The sequence below is a fragment of the Ipomoea nil genome, unplaced genomic scaffold (genome assembly GCF_001879475.1).
Source record: "Ipomoea nil cultivar Tokyo-kokei standard unplaced genomic scaffold, Asagao_1.1 scaffold3069, whole genome shotgun sequence".
In the NCBI taxonomy this organism is placed as follows: domain Eukaryota; kingdom Viridiplantae; phylum Streptophyta; class Magnoliopsida; order Solanales; family Convolvulaceae; genus Ipomoea; species Ipomoea nil.
Window position 1 is genome coordinate 5,923,596 of NW_017619497.1, and position 20,186 is coordinate 5,943,781.

The 20,186-nt window shown below is 30.8% G+C and overlaps 1 protein-coding gene across 2 annotated transcripts; it reads right to left on the reverse strand.

Annotated features, from left to right (window-relative positions):
• Nucleotides 1-972: 972 nt before the first annotated feature.
• On the reverse strand, nt 973-17,156 carry LOC109164913. Of its 2 annotated transcripts, XM_019313471.1 has the most exons (5): nt 16,902-17,156; nt 16,756-16,824; nt 15,735-16,254; nt 15,403-15,407; nt 973-984 (listed from the first exon to the last, which is right to left on the reverse strand). In XM_019313471.1, the coding sequence occupies exons 1-3, from the start codon at nt 17,073-17,075 to the stop codon at nt 15,754-15,756; spliced, it is 744 nt and encodes a 247-aa protein (XP_019169016.1). In that variant the 5' UTR covers nt 17,076-17,156; the 3' UTR covers nt 973-984; nt 15,403-15,407; nt 15,735-15,753. The 2 variants fall into 2 exon arrangements, with proteins under 2 accessions (XP_019169016.1, XP_019169015.1); XM_019313470.1 differs by lacking the exons at nt 973-984; nt 15,403-15,407 and having other exon boundaries at nt 15,647-16,254.
• Between the last annotated feature and the right edge of the window lie 3,030 nt (nt 17,157-20,186).

The window sequence follows — 20,186 nt, forward strand, 5'->3', positions numbered from 1 at the left end:
ACTAGTTTTTTTACGCGCTTTGCGCGAATAGGATAATGCCCAATACTTATTTTTAAATAAGTATTTCAAAGTATATCAATGCAATATTATATGGAAGATGTTCATGCTTAAGTAAATAAATGTTGAATTTGTTTATTTAAATCGGTAATTTAAAATATATAAATGCAAGATAATATATGAGAGATTGATTATATATAACTGTCACAAAAATAAATGTTTGCAACTTTGTAATAAAGTTAATCTAAGTACTAAGTCTAAAATCGATAGTCTAACTAAATACTCTTTTTGGTTTAAATTTCTAATTCTCTTTTGGGTAGCATTGTTATTGTTTTCATCTTCAGTACATGTCCTTTTTTTCTGTTATTGGTAATGTGTCATGTGCAATTGAGTTATTGGTGGTATCATAGAAGAATTCATCATACAATGAGATTATGGTGTATGAAGTTTTAGATTTGTCTTGTTGTATATATGACTGAGATCTTAGTTGTGCTATGAACTCTTTATTTTACAAACACATGTTGATATTTGGTAGTGGTAGTTTTTCCCTACATGTTTCATGTGTTGTGGGACATTTAATTCTAAATTAATTAAATGCATATGTATTACTTTTTGTTGTAGCTACTAATTTATTTTTAAATTTAAGTAATAAGAGCAATAAAGTGGGCAAATTATGCTATGGAACTGCGTCCACCTTGCAAGGTGGACATGGTTCTAAAACCGTTCATAATTATGAATATATACTTTAAAAATTATGAACATATAGTTCTATAATTATGAATATATAGTTCTGTAATTATGAATATAGAGATTCAATAATTGTGAATATGAAGTTAAAAAATTATGAATATATACCTCTATAATTATGAACATATAATTCAGTAATTATGAACATAGTGTTCTGTAATTGTGAATATAGAGTTCAATAATTGTGAATATAGAGTTCAATAATTATGAATATGAAATTAAAAAATTATAAATATATAACTTTATAATTATAAACATATAATTCAGTAATTATGAACATAGAACTGTGTCCACATTGCAAGGTGGACACAGTTCCACATCATATTGAATAAAGTGGCATACATACTTTTCATCGACAATAATGAAATCATTGTTTTTTTTTTAATTTCCATTCGTTGTTGAGACAAATTGTTTTGAGAGTTTGTGAATGAATTGCTGTCAATAGATGATGATAATAAATAATTCAAAATATAATGTTACAAGAGATATTATTATAATAATATAGTAAAAATTAACTTACAAATTTCTTTAGAAGTTTTCATGCATTGATAAAAGCATAATTGAAATATTAAGTTTTGTTCTCAATAATCAAAAGAAGATTAATTAAACGAAAACAAAAACTAAACTTAAATTTATTATTTTTTAATGAAAAAAAAAATCAAATGATTTTCAAAGTTTCTGATTTATAATCATTGAATGTTATGTATTTAGTCGGGCTAATTATTTGACCAAAATTTATGTTAAATTTTATATTATATTTTTAATACATTTTAACATATTCGTAGTATATGTTTAACAATTATGCTAACTCTAATTGGAATGAGGTTCGAACTTAAGACATTTCTTATAGAAATTAATAAGTAAGTTAAGAATAATAAATAGTTAACGGAATATTCCGTTAATAAAGTTTATACTAACGGAATTTAAAGTTATTTAAGGAAAGAAAATAATATAATAAAGGGTAAATAAGGAAAATCATTAAAAATACTAAAATCAAAATAATATGAACCATTCATTTTAAGAAATAATTAGTACTGATATTTTTTTTTTATTCCAGTTAAGGGCCTAACATTAATCGCTCTTATTAGAATTGTAGATATGAAAAAAAAAAAAAAACAAACAAACAAACCTAGCATACCCAGGGCAGGTTCCAAGTTTGATGATTTCTTATAAGAGTTGTCTATTGACATTCTTGGATTAAGTTAGATAATTATGACTAACCTAAGCTAATTTATTTATTTGTGGTCATTTGTTGGCTAAGGTTACAAGTCAGACTTCACTCAAAGGTAGCGATATAGTTTTCTTGTAAATAAAAAATATTAGGTAATAAGGACGGGTGCCCAAATATAAAATCAAAATCATAGAATGTACGGGAGCAATTTATTAGCCTTTTTTGGTTTGAGTAGATCAGCTATGACAACTTATTTGATTTACCTCTTTATGATCATTTGTCAGCTAGAGTTACAAAGCTGAATTTAATCAATGCACATCATCAGATAGTGTATGCGATTTCTCATGTCACAAAAAAATATAATAATAATAATTATAAAATGTATTCTATGATATATAAAATACACTCAAATTACGTGTGAACCCATTGTTAAATTACATTACAAATCAAACTTGGAGATGATTCAAATGTAAATTCCCCATAAAATATTTTGAAACTCGTAAATGTCAAAACTTTGAATACTCGAGTAACCTACCTAAAAAATTCCCCATTGTTTTTCAATACATTCATGCATCAAGAGACAAGAGTCGCACGTTGAGCACAAGTCCCATCCAAAATAATCGAGGTTTTAATTTATTTTTTCTTTGAATGACTAAAGTACATCAAAATGTCAAATATTGATTAAATTGAAGGACGAAGGGAGTAGTATCTCTAACTTAATGCAAATGGACCGCCAATGAGTATTAATTACTTCTAAACCTTTACAATATTTTGGGGTCAATTATTGAATCAAATTAATGTTTGGGGTATTATTATTTTTAATGAAATTTATAGCATACACGTGCTATTTAATTATTTCAACTATATATAGAATTGAGCCATTAAATTAAAATTAAAATTAAATTGGAGAAATGAAAATTTTGTAAAAACTGGTTTACTAAATCATTTTGTTGTCAAATTATTCTTCATTTTTCTAGAATTTTGATAATTCATTTAACTAATTCCCCAAATTTGGAGAAATAGAGAAAGACACAATTGAATAGTAGATCCATACTTCAATCCCTTGCAAAAAAACAAAAAAAAAAAAAACAAAAAAAAAAAAAACAAAAAACAAAACAAAACAAAACAAAACAAAAAAAAAAAACTAACTTTTTTTTTCCAAGAAAAATGAAAATTTGAAGAAATGGAACGTTGACATGTTTAATTATAGCTTTAAATCATATATTTTAATTTATCATCAAAAGTATTTACATGTTCAAGCTGAAATAGTTCTAAATTGAAAATAAACACATTCTGGTTGTTTTCTATTGAAAATTTAGTTAGAAAGACTATTTTTTGCAATAAAAAGGGAAGATTGTGCACTGAATGCGATAAAATAGTAATTAGAGACCAAATATAAAAATTACCTAATTGTCGTGAACCCAAAAGTTGAAAAAAAAAACAAAAAAAACCCTCAAAATCTACCTCGAATTTTCAAATCATTACAAAATCAACACAAAACTTGTTGTCAAATTTATGAAGAAAATTATCACAATACGTGCCACTCATATCATGCATAATGTGATATTCGAACCAATACCAAGATTTTTTCTTTAAACAATAAACGTGTCCAGACCTTAGCCTTGTGAATGTTAATTATTACATTATTTTCAAGAACTCAAAATTTCAAAGTTAAGTCTACTTTAATTGGTAGGAATGAAATATTATTGACTATAGGGTGAAAAATATAGTGGCATGAATGTTAGGTGCATGCGGTTGTCTCAAAATTTAAATGGAAGGTGAAGAATAATGTTGGAATTATTTGGTTATGCCTGGTCACACTATTGACCAACTGTAGAAAAGGTGGCTAATTTGTTTGCCACATGAATAACACAAAAGGCGACATCCCATAAAAGCTTAGCTAAAAAGTAAACCAAGTTGTCATTAAATTCTTTGAGCTATCCCTAAATTTATTTATGAGAAAAATTTGTAATTTAAAAATTTAAATTATTCTTGTTTAATCATTTTAAATTTTGAAATATTAATAATTATAAAATGACTCTTTAATATAGTTAAACTCACTTAGATATGTGTTCTTGTGGCCTTGTGGGTCACCCATGGTTACAAAAATCGTGCTTAAGCGCTAGGCGGCGTCCAGCCGTGTCGAGGAACGCTGAAATCGATCTCCTCCGCAGCCGGGCGCCTAGGTGGCCGAATCCCAGTTTTTATTTTTTTTGGCGAATAACCTTCTAAAAATTTTTAAAAAATTAAAAATCGGGTGCAATCGGCGCATAGCGTCTTTTTCAATACTGGGTCCACCAGAACCAAGTTGATAATACTTGGATTAACAACCACAAGGCTTCAAATTCGATTCTCAGTATAAATTGTCTATTGGTCTTTTTGGTTTGAGCCGATTAGCTATAAGCAACATATGTAGGTTGATTTACCATTTGTGGTCATTTGATAGTTAGAGTTACAAGGTGGACTTTACCTAGCAGAACACACATTTGGGTATAGTAACAATTGTAAACTTTTATGTAAATTTTAAAAATGTATTACTGTGAGAGACCATTAAACTGAGTTTTCCCTCCATTGATACCAAAAAAAAAAAAAAAAAAAAAGATTGATTCTATGGTTGTATATTTTGTTTACATCATCTTTGAGATCTATAAAGTGAGCTTCTTAACCAATGGTTGTACGATATGTGTTAGCATTATCAATTTATCTTATAGTGTTAATTACTCCGTAATAATTAAAGTAAAAATGGAGAGGATGGTTATATCACTATATCAGTCAATCTGAAAAGTGTACGTGTTAATTACTACGTTTTCCATCTCAACTAATCACTTCATTTACTACATTGTTTTTGGTCGCTAAAAATGATTACAAATTTACAATCACTTTTAACTTTTTATTTATTGATTGATCATCCGTGGTGCCTTGGCCCTATATGAATTAAACCACCTTTAATAATAATAATAATAATAATAATAGTCCAAACATTTGTTGAATAGGTAAATCATGATTTTCATACCTGATTGTCACAAGTTCGATTATTACAAACACCCTATCGATCAAATTTGTTGTACATAATTTTCCTGAAGCAAGCTAGACTTATCAAATGCATACTTTAAAGTAATGACTGCATCACACGTACATTGTTCCCAAAAGGTTAAATTTCCAACCCTAAAGGTCCTCAAGTCCCGGCCCGACAGAGAGGTTGCTTCCACACTATTGTTAGTGAGACTCGATCCTGTATCATTGTTCGCAAACTCCATCCCTATGACCAACTGAGATGTCCATGCGAACATAAATCGCACGTACATGACATGACATGTGACATGATTTTTTCTAATTAACCATTAAATTAAAAAATTAATTGTCGATGATTGATGACCTAATCAAAACACATCATGTCAAATAAATTTTATATTGTTGAAGTATCTTAAAGATTTTTAAGTACATTAATTTGTAGCTTATAGGTAGGTAAACAACTTAATTAGTTACCTTGCCAATTACCAAAGCTTTAACTTCCCTCTTAAATTTTATACTCTGCCTGTATACACTGTGTAATATATCTGAATTATACAGTATTTGACCATTATTTTTGGAGTGCAGGGTGAAAAAGATAAAAGAAGAGTGTGTAATAGTACTGGATCAGAATAGGGGTTTTTAGTCATTAGATTCTCTGAGGTTCGAATTTGTGTCATTATATCATCTGGAAAGTGAAAGGCTTTCTTTAGAAATGGGACAAAGAAATGAGGACACTTCCACTTTTACCCTATAAAGTTACAATTTTTACTCATTCCTCATTATCAACTAACTCCCTCATTTTTCTTCAAAATTTTCCCATAAAAACTAAGAACAAATTTCAGCTTTACATATAAAAAAATTCGATGGATCTGATTAATTTTTTCTTTTTAAGATGCAATGACATTTTCGTAATTATCATCAACTTCTAAAGAATGGTTATAACGAAAGCCAAAGTCTTGATTTTTTCTAAAGAAATAATTGATTTTTAATAATTCAATAAATGAAATCCCTAGTTTATAAATTAAAAATAGATTAGATAGAGTATATTTTTTTCTTAATTATTGGCTGGCAAGGAATAAAGTTTTCTTACACATAAATAACAGAAAGTTTTTATTTATTTACATTATTGAAGAAAAGTTCAAAATGAGTCAACCTAATGAGAAAGGAGGGTTTAGATCATTTAATGCAAAGCTGGAAATGTAGTTGTTGAGATCATCTGACTGCTCAATTTACTTATGGCAGCGAGCAATCCACTTATGGTATATATGGACCAATACATTTTTTTTGCCTTTCTATTTTATCCCCACAAAATTTAACACGAGATAAAAGAGTACGAACTCTTATGTATAAACCAACACCGTACCTTTGTAAGAGTTGTCTCTTAAATGAAGTTCGAAATTAGTTTAGTGAATGAAAAGTCTCACTTTAGACTTACTCAGACAATAAAGTGAGGGTTCAATTCTTGTCACGAGCATTATTGGAGGTTTGAGTTTAGGATAAATTATGTGAGCACAGAAGTGTATAGTTTAGTGTTGAACCTTGAAATTAGATTGGCTTGATTTATTTCCTTATATTCCTGTTTGGTAACATAATTAGCTTAATAGCAAATTTTGTTTTGTTTTTTTTTTTTTTATACCAATATTAGTTATTTGATTTGATTAAACAATCAATATAAGTGCTTAACTAATTAACTTTTTGTAATAATTTACTGATCTAAAATGCTAAAATTCAAAACAGCTTTTTCGATCAACTTTTTGAGAAAGAAATTTTGAATATAATCAGCTATCAGTTAACGACTAATTTACCAAACACTTTTCTATAGTCAACTAATGATATCAATTAATTACACACACTAACACAATCAGCTAACACCTATTTACCAAACATCCTCTTAGTCTGAATTGGTTCATATGTTTTAGGATATATAATTCAATGAAGTTGGAAAATCTGAATTATTAAAAAAATAATAATGATGATGAAATAAAGGTGTAGTAGTGGCGCGAGTCACGGTTTGTATTTGTTGGGTGATTAGCTGTATATTGGTTGCAAATATGAATATGATGCAGCTTTAATTCCAGCAATCTCGCCACTCTTAGTTGGATCACTATAATTATGGTACGTGCTGCGTATTTACTTGATCAAAATGGTTTTTTTTTTTAAATTTTTATTTTTATTTGGGTGGGGTTGGGGTTGGGGGTTGGCTGAAAAATCCAGTCAAAGATACTCTATATTTAAGAATAATATTAAAATATAATATATTATATCTATATGTATACACTTCCACCAATGCCAGCCCTAAAATGGCAGTGAAGGAAATGAGTGTCAGTGAAAACACTGGGTTCTGAATTCTATAATGTGACCTCTCCCCTACACCTTTTCTCACCCCATACGTTACACACTAATATTTGTCCTAAACTCCATTTTTTTTAAATAATAAAACAACATTACATGGAAGAGATATATTTTACAATGTGATTTCTTTTCTATTCCGTCTATATATTCATATGAAAAAAAAATAAATAAAATCCTTTGTTCATGCATGTGCGTATAAGATTTTCCTTCCAGTAGGATATATAATATATGTGTATTCACTCACTCCTAATAAATTGAGGTAGCATTACTAAGATTTATATAGTTAGTGTTTGTTTGTTTCATTTCGTTGTATGCTAAGGGAATAAATTAATTTTAGCAGTTTTCTTTGCATATTTTATACGCTTTAAGTATAAAATAAAATAAATAGCAATATCCTAACACCACGTACCACTTATGCCTAATCCAAGGGGAAGGATCCACTATTTTTCAAACGTCTACGTACTGCCATTATTATTATTATTATTATTATTATTATTATTATTATTATTATTATTATTATTATTTTAGAAACATATATTAAGATGCAGTATTATAGATAAAAAAAATTAAAAAAAAAAAAAAGAAGAGTATGATAAAAGTGAATGAGAAAAAATATATATATATATATATATATATATATATATATATATATATATATATATATATATATATATATATACATATATTTATTTATTTATTTATTTATTGGTGTTGGAAAATCTTTAATTGCCAAAACAAATTTATAAAAAATGTTTGTCGTCCATGATGATCTAAGGGGAATCTTTGTTTCGTGATAAAAAATTTGTCCAAGTAGTAGGTAGTAAAGTCCTTTTCGATTTTTCCCTTTGCCGCACGTTGCCGTTCTCCGGTGGCCTCCTCCATCTGTGTCTTGCCAAAATGACGTTACTGGTCGCCGTGGTCAACGTAACAACTGTGACTCAGAAGCAACTCTCATCTATTGTACCTCCAAATTTACTTTAAAAAAAAAAAACATTTTGTTATCTTTGATCATTATTCTCTTGTTTTTTTCTTTATTTTAAATTAATTAATCAAACATTAAGTTAATTATTTATATCAATCAAATTGAATCAATAATGAAATTAAAACACTTGACAAAAATAATACTAGGAGGGGATGTTTGGTTGAATGGAAAACATTTTTCATAGAAAAGGTCTTCCTAAAAGTGGAGGAAAATATTGTTTTATGTGGTTTGGTTGGTTGGAAAATATTTTTCATTGGAATTTGACTTTCTTAAAATGAAGGAAAACAAAATCCTAGCAAAAGATTGATATTTTGTTTTCCAAAGGATTTGTGAAGAATGTATAACATAATTGGACAAGTTTACCATTATCAAAATTTATTAATTACACATGTATATAAAAATTTGGTTGATGGCTCGAAATATCACTTTTTACAGTTCATGATGCGGGATGAATAATCACAAATGGTTCAGGGTGCGGGATAACACTTTAGCCTTATATTTATAATTCTTTACCCTTTCAAACCCAACCAAACAATGTAATTTATATTTCCAATACTTTCTTTTTCACCAACCAAACAATGAAATTCATTTTTCTAGTAATTTATTTTCTATGAAATTTAAATTCTATTTTTTTCAAATATTTTCCAGTGAATTAAACGGGCCGTGAAAGTTACACTTTCCATTATCCGTTAGAAACAAAAGGCTTAATTAGCATAAAAAGTCGCAATCCTATATGTTAATGGCGACTCCTAGCCCTAGCTAGACAGGCATCTATCATTGTTTAAGCAATAATTAGATGCTACTTTTGAAGCACTAATCATTTCTAAATGGAAAGCCATACCCATGTGATCACATAAGCCAATGCACCCTAAAAGAGGTTAATTATCCCCTAATTCAATGCTTTTAAGGCTACAAACCCTAGAAAGTGTCACCCTTCATTTCCTTAACATTTCTTTTTTAATATACAATCTAATTTCTTTGAAGATTAAATTACTATATGTTAACATAGTTTCATATTTATTATAAAATAATTATAAAATAATGAGTAGATATATAACAACTCCAACATCAAAATTCATCTTTAAAAAGTATAACACGATAACATATTGTACAATATTAGAAATAATATTGAAGTTAAGTAATTTTTTCAACATGTGCAGTGGTAACAAAAGCATACTGCGCGCATGTTCACCAAATATGGCAAAATTAATATTGAAGATCAAATATGAAAAGTGAATAATAGTCAGAGTACCAAAATTGACAATAATTAATATTTGTGGTTTTTTTTTACAGTATTAATAGTATCAAATATATACACACAAATTTCTGTTGTACTAGCTTAGATATTATCAACATTCATGTCAATAATACACACAATATTATGCAATCAACTATGTTATAACTGATTTTACTAATTACTATAGATAGTGGTGTCGATTCCTATAGTACAATAAGAAAATCTTAAATATTAATACTTTGTAAATATTATAGTGATAAATATTCAATTGGCACATAACCAACATATGTGCTTATTTAAGGTAGATCGGATCGATGTTACATGATTGCTCTGATCTTTTCCCTCATCCCTTTCAATGCATGGGTCCTAAGCCATTTTTTGGAATGAATGTGAATTAAATACAATGTTGAAAGCAAATTTTGGAGGTTGAAGATAACAATAATAAGAGTAGGAAGAAGAAAGAGTCCAAAACATTCTTTTCAAACTTGTACGTAGCAACCAAGTGAGACTTTGTAGAAATGGAGCACCATTCACATGGTTCCATGGATGCTTATGTACACCTTGTCTGCTTGTCTATGGCCTATTTGGTTGACTGGCATGATTTGTAAGTTTGCCACGTCATACCACCCCAATTTCCTATTAGTTTTTTTTGATACATTATGTATCTTAGCGCTGGATTAATAATCATGAATTCTTAAAGTCATATTCAAAAATCACTAGAGGAAGTAAATCGCGAGTCGTATTGTCAGTCCTCATGTTTTGACCCCTATTTGTATATTCTAGGTACAAAGAGTTTTCATCTCCTCCGATCGATTAAGTTCTCCCAATAATTCTTAAAATCTCAGTGAGACACATTGCGACTGTTCAAAATTTCTATTAGTTGCAAATAGTTATTGAGTCTTTGGTGGCATAATTGATGTATACATCAAGAATGTATATGTTTGACCAGTTTCATGTCCCACGTTAACTTCACCTTTCCTTTTTTTTTTTTTTTTTTTTAATACCAAAAAAAAAAAAAAAATCTTTCGAATTTTCTTAGAATCAATGTTGGAAAACCTATTAATTTCAGGACCACATAGAAAGAATTTGAAATTGAATTGGATGTTGAAAATGTTTTCACTATGTGAAAAAGTGGTCAAATTTTATAATTTCTAACTACCGCCACTACTGGTGTTCATAAAATATTTTTATTGTCCGCACGAGCTTAGCTTATTAGTTCAATAGGCAATATTTAAAATTAAAGAAAAAAAAAGTATTTTTAATTGTCCAGTTTTAGGTAATGGGAAAACTTGTTTAAGAAATAATCTATTTTTTATATGTGAATGATATTGTTGATATGTCGAGTACTAATATAGATCCAATTAGAGATTATTGTTTCAATACTATAATTCATATAAATATGCAATTCTTTGGCTCTATTTGTTGGATACCAAATAATAATCAAAATAAAATAAGATTATTATTTTCTGGAAATCTAAGGGAAGGAAAGAAGAGAATTTGGCTAGTGTTTGGTGTTGGATTTTTGCAAGAGTCAAGTGATCACTTTTTTCTTAAAACCTTATTTGCCACCTCCCAAAAATGCTAGGAGCTTCGTGGCCTAGGCTTTCCAGGATAAAACTTGCTTGTGATCCAATGTTTGAGCACCCAAACAAGGAATCCGGCAAACAAGACAAGGTTATGAACACAGTATGGCTAAAGAAAGAGTAGAAGCAGAGAGTTTTTGAGGCTAAAAGATGAACTTTCTTGTTCAGTTTTTCTGTGTGTAAATCTCTACTGCCTCTACCCTCTCTTATATAGGGGTGAAGGATTTAAATAGCTTTTAATTAGGCACTTAAGGGCACCCCTCCACCTTTCTGTAACAGCAACCATCAACATGGGTTTCAATTCAAAATTAAAAATTGGAATTAACTCAAAGAATTAATTCTGTAACAGCAGAGTTGAACACCCAACGGTCACAAAACAGGACAGGTTCGTACAGGCCGAAACTTCCAGTTTCGACCGCCAGGCTGAAACTGGAAGTTTCGGCCATGGTCCCCTCTCAAGTCTCGGCCTAGGAGGCCGAGACATTGGTTTCGGTCCACATGGCCGAAACATGGTAGCAAGGCATAACAGTTTCGGCCCACATGGCAGCAAGGCCGAAGGTTGTTCACTCAGTTTCGGCAGTGTAATTGGAAAATTGATCCCGAATTTTGGCATAACTTAGCCTGCAAAGTCAGTCAATTTCCAGACGACATTCGTGCCCACAAGCTCTCGCTCTCATTTCTAGTTGGAATTTGATTTGCACCCCACCTCTCCCCGCGAGAGAGCCTCTATGCTATACAATTCTACAAGCTCCAAAAGAGCTCTTGTATATAAGGGGGGAAAATCTTCTTTCCAAACCAATGTGGGACAAAAGCTCACTTTTTCCCTTCATTTTCCAACTCAAATGGGTCTACTTTGAGAATCAATATCTCATTCACCCATTATCCGTTTTGAGCGTACAATATATCAATCTCTTCGTCTCACTACGAAGAATCCGAATCCACTTTGACCCGACCCAAATCGGAAGTGGACCCCACTGATAATTGTACCACAAAATAGCCACTTAACATGCCATTTTATGACATTTTAAGCTATTTTTTTCAGCACTATTTGGTATATTTGGATGAAAAACTAAGTAGCTAAAGCTAAATAAGCTAATAAACTAAGTGATTGAAATTAAACTATTTAGTAAAAATAATTGTTGAATAAATTGAAAAGTGTAGAAATACATAAAAGGATAAACTAAGATATTGATCGGGATTTTGATTAATATATAGTAAATTGTATCATTTTTATAAATTGATAAGAATTTTTTTTTTTTTTTTAAAAGTTACAAGTCAATAGCTTATTTTGAAACGCTACTCCACTACTTGGAGAAGCATTATTTCAAAAAAAAAAAAAAAAATCCCCTTAATTTGAGGATTTTCTTTAAAAAAAAATGATAGATATTTAAGAATAATTTTATTTTTTTCTTCATAAATTTGAACCACAAACTTAGGACCCCTCATCACTCTTGCATTGAAAACTAGTGGAGGAGGTTGCAGTTGCTTGCAACAAAGTAAAGTCTAACTTATTTTAAATTGATTGACCAGTTGAGTTGTGCAATGTTACACTAGTTTTCTTTCTTAGTGTTCACCTCTTGATGGGGAAACAAAACTTGTTTTTATTCATTGACTACCCTGAAATCTTGATTTGATCAATTTTACTCCACATTAACAAAAAATTTACTTAATAATTAATTTTCAAAAAAAATGAACCAATCATATATTATTATCAAAAAAGTATTATAAAAGTGAATTAACGAGAGAAAGGTAACATTGCTCGAGATTTAAACTTGAAATTTCGAACTTATAACTTGAAGTCTATATATAGATCATCATGTTATTATTGCTGTTGTTGTTAATTATTACGGAGTAATTAATATTGTTATTATTGTGAGTATTATTTTGTTATTGTTTTCATTTATTACGGAGAGATTATATTGTGGGCTGGCAAGGCAAAAGTCAAATTAAACATGAGTTTTGTACTTGGTAGCACGGCAAATTTCGACGTGTAACTTATTTCACCTCCTGACCTGTCTAGATCCTCCACAATTGTCATTTTCATTTTAGTTATTATTATCACATGGCATTTATGGACAATCTTTTTAACATTTATATTTCTTTTTAATTTAATGATAGAATCTTAAATTATAATTTATCAAATTTAAAAATTATTGCACGTCAAATAACCATCGTATTCGTATTTGTTATTTTATTCAATCTGAAACACGATTAGTTAATCTAAAAGGATATGATAATATTGATTGAAGATTAAGAAAATTGTGTATCATTTGGGGCCTACGTTTGGGAGAATGTCTTTGATTAAGAAAATTGTGTATCAGTTGATATGTCAAAGTGTAATTAAAGAATAAATGCATTTTATAATTTTGTTTGGTGCATTTGTATGTTCGCATGTACTTTTTGAAATAAAACTTGTTCTCATATAAAACCAACTTTTATATGTGTGCAGTGTGTTCTTTAATACAATCTACTTTGATATTTTTTATGGACATTGAAAATGATCGAATATTTTGGTCATATTAAGTAATTGAAAAATCCAAAAAAAAAAAATGTAAATTTTGTCAAATTATCTATTATTTCATTTTTAAACGCGACGGCGCAGAAAGTTGTGACATTAAAAATTTTCATGTATATATATGGGGGGGGGGGGGATATTTTATTTTGAAAATATGTTGAAAACACTTCCCGGTATTGACAAGAATGCCATGCATAAAGAATTCTATGTTTTCATTGAATTATTGCCAACCAATCTTTGAAACTTTGTCTTAATTAATTAAAGTTGCCTTTTTCAACAATACTTTTTTTCCACACTACAAGAGTCAAATCATATTAAACTTAAATCTAGATTTTGCAATTCAAAAATAGTCCCTCATTTCCTTGTTGTGGCCCCTACACTCATGTTATTACGTAGACTTGGTATTTTGATTTGAATTATGGGATTAGGGTTTATAGGGTTTTTCTTCATCCTACTTGTAAGGAGTAAAGATCAGATTTAATTTGAATCCTCTCAATAGGAAGTAGTATCTAGGCAACTTCAACCAAATTTATTCGGTAGTTTACTGAGTAACCACAAGATTTCAAATTTGACTGTTTGTTGAAACTTCTTATTAGCTTAATTTCTTGATTTGAGTATAGACAATTTAGGAGATAACGGCTACGGTTTTTCCATAAATCAAATAGTAGGAAGTATTGCGATTAAAAAGAATTATTATGATATATATATATATATATATATATATATATATAGAGAGAGAGAGAGAGAGAGAGAGAGAGAGAGAATCAGAGAGATCAGGAATAGATGAGATGTCCCTCCCCATCACAATAAGGAATTAAGGATATCCAATCTTGTAATCAAATGACACGCTAGAAGATTGTAATTGGGCCTAGATTCAATAAGTGGGCTTAGAAATTATAAATCAACATTTGAGCCCAAGATCAAATGAATTTTAGCATGAAGCCCAATGCAAACAAATATTGGGCCCAACTCCAAAACCAACAATCGTTATGCCATGGAACCGTGTTCACCATTCATGGTGAACATGGTTCCAACGGTGTTAGTACACCATTATCTTTTTTTTTTTTTTTCTTAATTAATTATGTGACTTTTCTTCTTTATTTTCACATTTCGCGGTTTCACTTTAATTTGAGGTGAGCAATGATATCGGATATTCATAAATTATGAATTCATGCCTGCACATTCACTTTGGAATCATGCCTACACATTCACTTTGGAACCATGAGATTATGAATTTTCTATTATAAGATTATGAATTTTCCGTTATGAGATTATGAATTTTCTGTTATGAAATTATGAATTTTCTATTATGAGATTATGAATCTACATTACATTCATAATCTTATAACAGAAATTTCATAATCTCATAACAGAAAATTCATAATTTAATAAATATTTTACTTTTATGCGATTATGAATTACATTACATTCATAATCTCATAACAGAAAATTCATAATTTGATCAAACACGCGCCGTTAACTCCACATCCGCGAATATTTTTTTTTTCTGCGTAAAAACGACGTTGTTTGGACTTGTGTTCACCATTTACGGTGAACACGTTTCCAGGGCATAATTTGCGCAAAACCAATGAGTTCTCTTCCTAAATTTTAAAAATGAAGTTGCACTCTATGATCTCATGTCATAACTAGATTGCCCATTGTGTCACCATAAATTATAAGATCGCACTTGTGTGAGACGTCTTACGAATCTTTATATGTGAGACATGTCAAGTCGAGTTCATTTTTGCGCTCGTTATGCGCCTCACGCGCAATATTAGGTTTGCTTTGTTTCGTGATGGGACCCACCATGCCTGCAAAAATCAAGTATTTGTATGAGGACCTTGAATCATCTGGCTCCTTTCTCTCTCACATTCATATATGCATTATTACCTCAAAAACCTAAAAAAAAAAATTACTATTGGTGATGCCTTGATCTCATGTCATAACTAGATTGTCCATTGTATCACCGTAAATTATAGGTTCACACTTGTGTGAGACCGTCTTACGTATCTTTATATGTAAGAAATGTCCGATCAAATTAAGTTGGATGAATATAAAAATGTAATACTTATACTGAAAAATATAATTTACATAACAAAATTTGGCAATGCATTAGCACATGCATGATGAATGAATACATCAAAATCATTAAATATCCTAGTCTGCAACCTTGTTGGAATCATGAACTCCATTGCTCTCCAGCAACCTATGCGGCGGAAAGAAGTGGAAATCCATGGCGTTCTCCCCGCTCACATACACAACCCTAAAGATATCATACTTTATGTCCAGCGACATCCCGTCCAGGTACGGCAACACGCTGCTCCGGTAGTCGTCGTTGAGGATGTAGGAGTAGCAGCTCTGCAACGACCGCCACACGAACACCGCGCACACCTTGCTCAGCGCCCGCGACTTCAGGCACGCGCCGCCCTTCGCCCCGTCCATCCGCAGGAACCGGTCCTTGAATATCGCCAGGCACGCGTAGGAGAACCGGTTCAGGTCCACCTCCCGCGTCGAGAACGACAGCGCGTTCATGGACACCGTGTCGCCGGTATAGAACTTCGCCGCCGGCGTCCCGTCCCTGGCTTCTCCGGCGAACGCCTCGTAGAACCCCTGCTCTAAGATTATTGCCATGCTTGATACGCCGCTCAGCATTGAAAGCTGCAATATATACCCATCACCCAAAAAATTATCCAAATCATCAGAAACTGAAAAAGATCGAATTTTGTATGTTTTAGATCAGAGATGTAGTGATAGATAGATTGTATATATGTATATATTGTAAGATTTTTCCTAATAATATATAATTGGTGCAAGTTCACTAGGCTTATTAAGTGGTCTGGTTGGACTGAATAACTGGAAGTTATAATCCTTCTTCCAAAAGGCTGAACCCCAACCCTAAGAGCAGAAGTTATAATTCTAGATTGATGGGATACAGGATGATTGCTATTAGCACATTTAGATGTACTCATATTGATCAGTAGACACCAATACACCATCTAAGGTTCTGGGTTAGGAGGCAAAATATGACTAACGGTCTAAGGTTAAGAGGCAACACAACAAGAACAGGCGGAAGATCTACATAGCTACGCTTCCTCTCTTACACGATCTCTTGTATAGTGTTATTCATTATAGTTAAACTATTTAAATCTAAAAACTTACAAGAGTGGCGCTTAGCAAGTCTCTGTCTTTGTCACTTGATTTCTTAATCCATGCTCCATACCATATAATCTGTACACAATATATAAGATCATCAATTATATTCAAGCTAATATAATAGGTATATATATATAGGCATGAAAATTTACCAGACTGCCATGAATGCTTCTGAAAATAGCACTATGAACACAACCAAGGGTCTCAGTGCTCGAGGAGAAGTGTTTGAGATAATCCACAAGCTGATCAACTATAACTATAGTTGGCCTGAATATGAAGAAGCTGAGATCCAGATTTCTGTCATTGAAAGGTATAAAGCATGCCATTTCTTCCTTCTTCTTCTTCTTCTTCTTCAATCCTCTGCTCTGTGATATGATATACTTTCCTAACACAATTAGATAAGACCAAATAATTGTAAAGATAAGCACATATACATTTATATAATATAATGTTAAGGTGGATGGGCAAAGTTTGATATTCAATGTTCAAAGGACGGAAGGAATAAATTGATCACGTTGGTGGAACATTCTAAATTAGCAGTCTCTGGTTTTGGCCAATAGCATGCAGTCTTACACTTTGACAACCTCAACAATAATATAATATAATATAATGATTAATGATCCGTTAATTGCTATAATAATTTATGTATTACTACATTTTCATACTATTAAGTATTAATTAATGTTTCAATTATGCATTGTTGGGCTGCGGGGAGCTCTCGTGGGTGGTATGTTTTTGGGTTTATTACTAATCCCTATATTATTTGCCTAAATGGTACAACTAAATATATCATAGGTGACTGTATTTGGTAGAAAATGCATGCACACTGGAACCGATTGAAAAACTTATATTAATATATAATTATGCAGATTAATTAAATAATTAATATGGGACCAGCAGGCATAAGAGAAATTTGGATAATACGGAGTATTCTGTTTCTAGAAATAAAAAAATAAATAAAGTGTCTTATTTGGAAGATGGAATGGCCTGGTGGGTGGAGAATAAAACCACCCGTCAGTTAGGCGGAAGCAATGTGAAGAATCAAGGACTAAGAAATGTGTATAAAACTGAAATTATATTAGTATTCTCTCTGTTTCTAATACGTACAGAAACACAGTACATATATATACACAAATACATAACTGTAAGTAACTACCTGTAACTACCCATAACTGACACCTATTCATAAACAGACACAACCCTATAGATAAACCTAACTCTTTAGTTTTCAATAATATCAGAGTTGTTGATCCCCACCAAAACCAGTTTATTATTTTTAAAATTTTAGTATAAAAATATTTAGGAATAATAAATTGTTGTTGTATGTATCATATTAATATTCTACACTCATTACATGCATCAAACAAAAAAAAATAAAATATTTCTTGTATCTAAAAGTCACGAATTCAATTCTTGTCAATATCATTTCGGTCAAACTCGTTACACAAGATATTTTTAGTGTAATTTATTTTTTATGTATGATTTGCGCGCTATTTTACATGAACAGAGTTTACTTAATATACATCTTTAAGTAATAGTTAGGGGTGGACAATTTGGTTCGGTTTACCAGAACCGAACTATGAGGAGATGGCTGCGGCGTGAGGAGTCAAAGCCCGTGTTTTGGCTGGGAACACATGCTCTGGAACTTATATGAGATGGCCATATGTTGGGGACTAGGAGGCGCCATGAATACTTAATAGAGAGTATTCGATTTTTCCACCCTTTATTATTGTCCGGGATGAGGGTGATACTACAATGGTGCACGGGATGTATGTCGTGCCGAGCACAGATTTGTAAGAAGCAAGCTAAGATTATCCCCAACCTTCTCGCCATTTCACCAAATCTCCATCATATTTGGCGTGGAACCTCCTCCAACCTTCTCGCCATTTTATCAAAAAATGGCGCAAGGTGACAGCCACGATTGGTTGTCACGTTTGGTTGCTTTTCCTACTGGGTCCCACCATGTTGCCATGCTCCCAACTCTTGCAGATGCTTCCCAAATTTCTTTCTCCACTCCATCTCTCATCCATATCAGCATTAAATATATTAAAAGTAATGCATTCTCCCCATTTGCTCCCCTAGTGTGGATGCTCTAACAAGTGGTTAAGATCTTCTCTTTGAAATTTTAGATTACTACTTGTCAAACACGTAAAGCTTGAAAGACTCCTATGTGGATGAGTGGATCAGACTCCATTAGACTCCATTAAAATTTAAAATTTATTATTATTATTATTATTATTATTATTATTATTATTATTATTATTATTATTATTATATGAATTGAACTTGAATAGTTAATAGTTAATTAGTTTGTCTGATTATTTGTTCAATTTTAATTTTTTTTTAAAAAACAATCAATATTTTCATTTGGTAAAAAATTAAAAATAAATAATTTTTTTCTTTTAACCAATGTTATGTAAAAAAAAAAGGATATCATTTTTCAACATTTAAAAATACAGTGCTAAATTATATAATTAGGATACAAGTTAAATAAGTCATTCAATTATTTAAGAACAGTCAATGGAAATTAGTAGTATAAATATGTCAGCACTCAGCTGGTGAAGTGTTCTCTTGTTTATTGAGATGTTTTTTTTTTTTTTTTTTTTTTTTTTTGACATTTGCAAAAGTTATTAAAAAATAGAAAAAGAATGCTACCATAGTCCTCTAGAAACATGCATTAAATAATAGGGAAAATGATCAAATAGGCCCTTGAACTTTAGCTTAAAAGTCAATTAGACCCCTAAACTTTTTAAAGGTGCAATTACACCCATCAACAATTCATTTAGGTGCAATGAAGCCCAAAAACAAATTAATGACCTGCTATCACAGGTCATTAGGGTTCAGGCCACCTTCCGGCAAAAAAAAAAAAGTGACTGACGATATTTCTGGTAAAAAAAAAAAAAAAAAAAAAAAAAGTGACCGGCGACTGACGAGCGGTCGTCGGCAGTCACTTTTTTGCCGAAAGTTTCGCCGGTCACTTTTTTTTTTTGCCAGAAATTTCGCTGGAAGGTGGCCTGGACCTTAATGACCTGTGATAGCAAGTCATTAACTTGTTTTTAGAGGATAGTTATGCTGTGCATCCGTATGCACCATGCATGGTGCATACGGATGCCAAAACGACGTCGTTTTATTAAAAAACACGTGTCTCCCCTTTAAAAAATTCAGGTTCGATTCCCAGCAACAACATTATATTGTTCATTCATTCTGGAATTTTAGTTCATAGATTATGGAATTATAGTTCATTGATTATGGAATTATAGTTCATTGATTATGGAATTATAGTTCATCGATTCTAAAATTTTAGTTTATAGATTATGGAATTTTAGTTCATTCATTCTGAAATTTTTAGTTCATAGATTAGATTATGGAATTATAGTTCATCGATTATGAAATTATAGTTCATCGATTATGGAATTATAGTTCATCGATTATGGAAT

What these genes read in the sequence shown, in the direction of transcription:
- LOC109164913 (XM_019313471.1), bottom strand. Translation starts at nt 17,075, where the DNA reads ATGGCATGCTTTATACCTTTCAATGACAGAAATCTGGATCTCAGCTTC. An exon ending in GAAGCATTCATGGCAGTCTG is followed by an intron (nt 16,825 to 16,901) that starts GTAAATTTTCAT and finishes TATTGTGTACAG; the next exon opens with ATTATATGGTATGGAGCATG. An exon ending in ACTTGCTAAGCGCCACTCTT is followed by an intron (nt 16,255 to 16,755) that starts GTAAGTTTTTAG and finishes TATATATTGCAG; the next exon opens with CTTTCAATGCTGAGCGGCGT.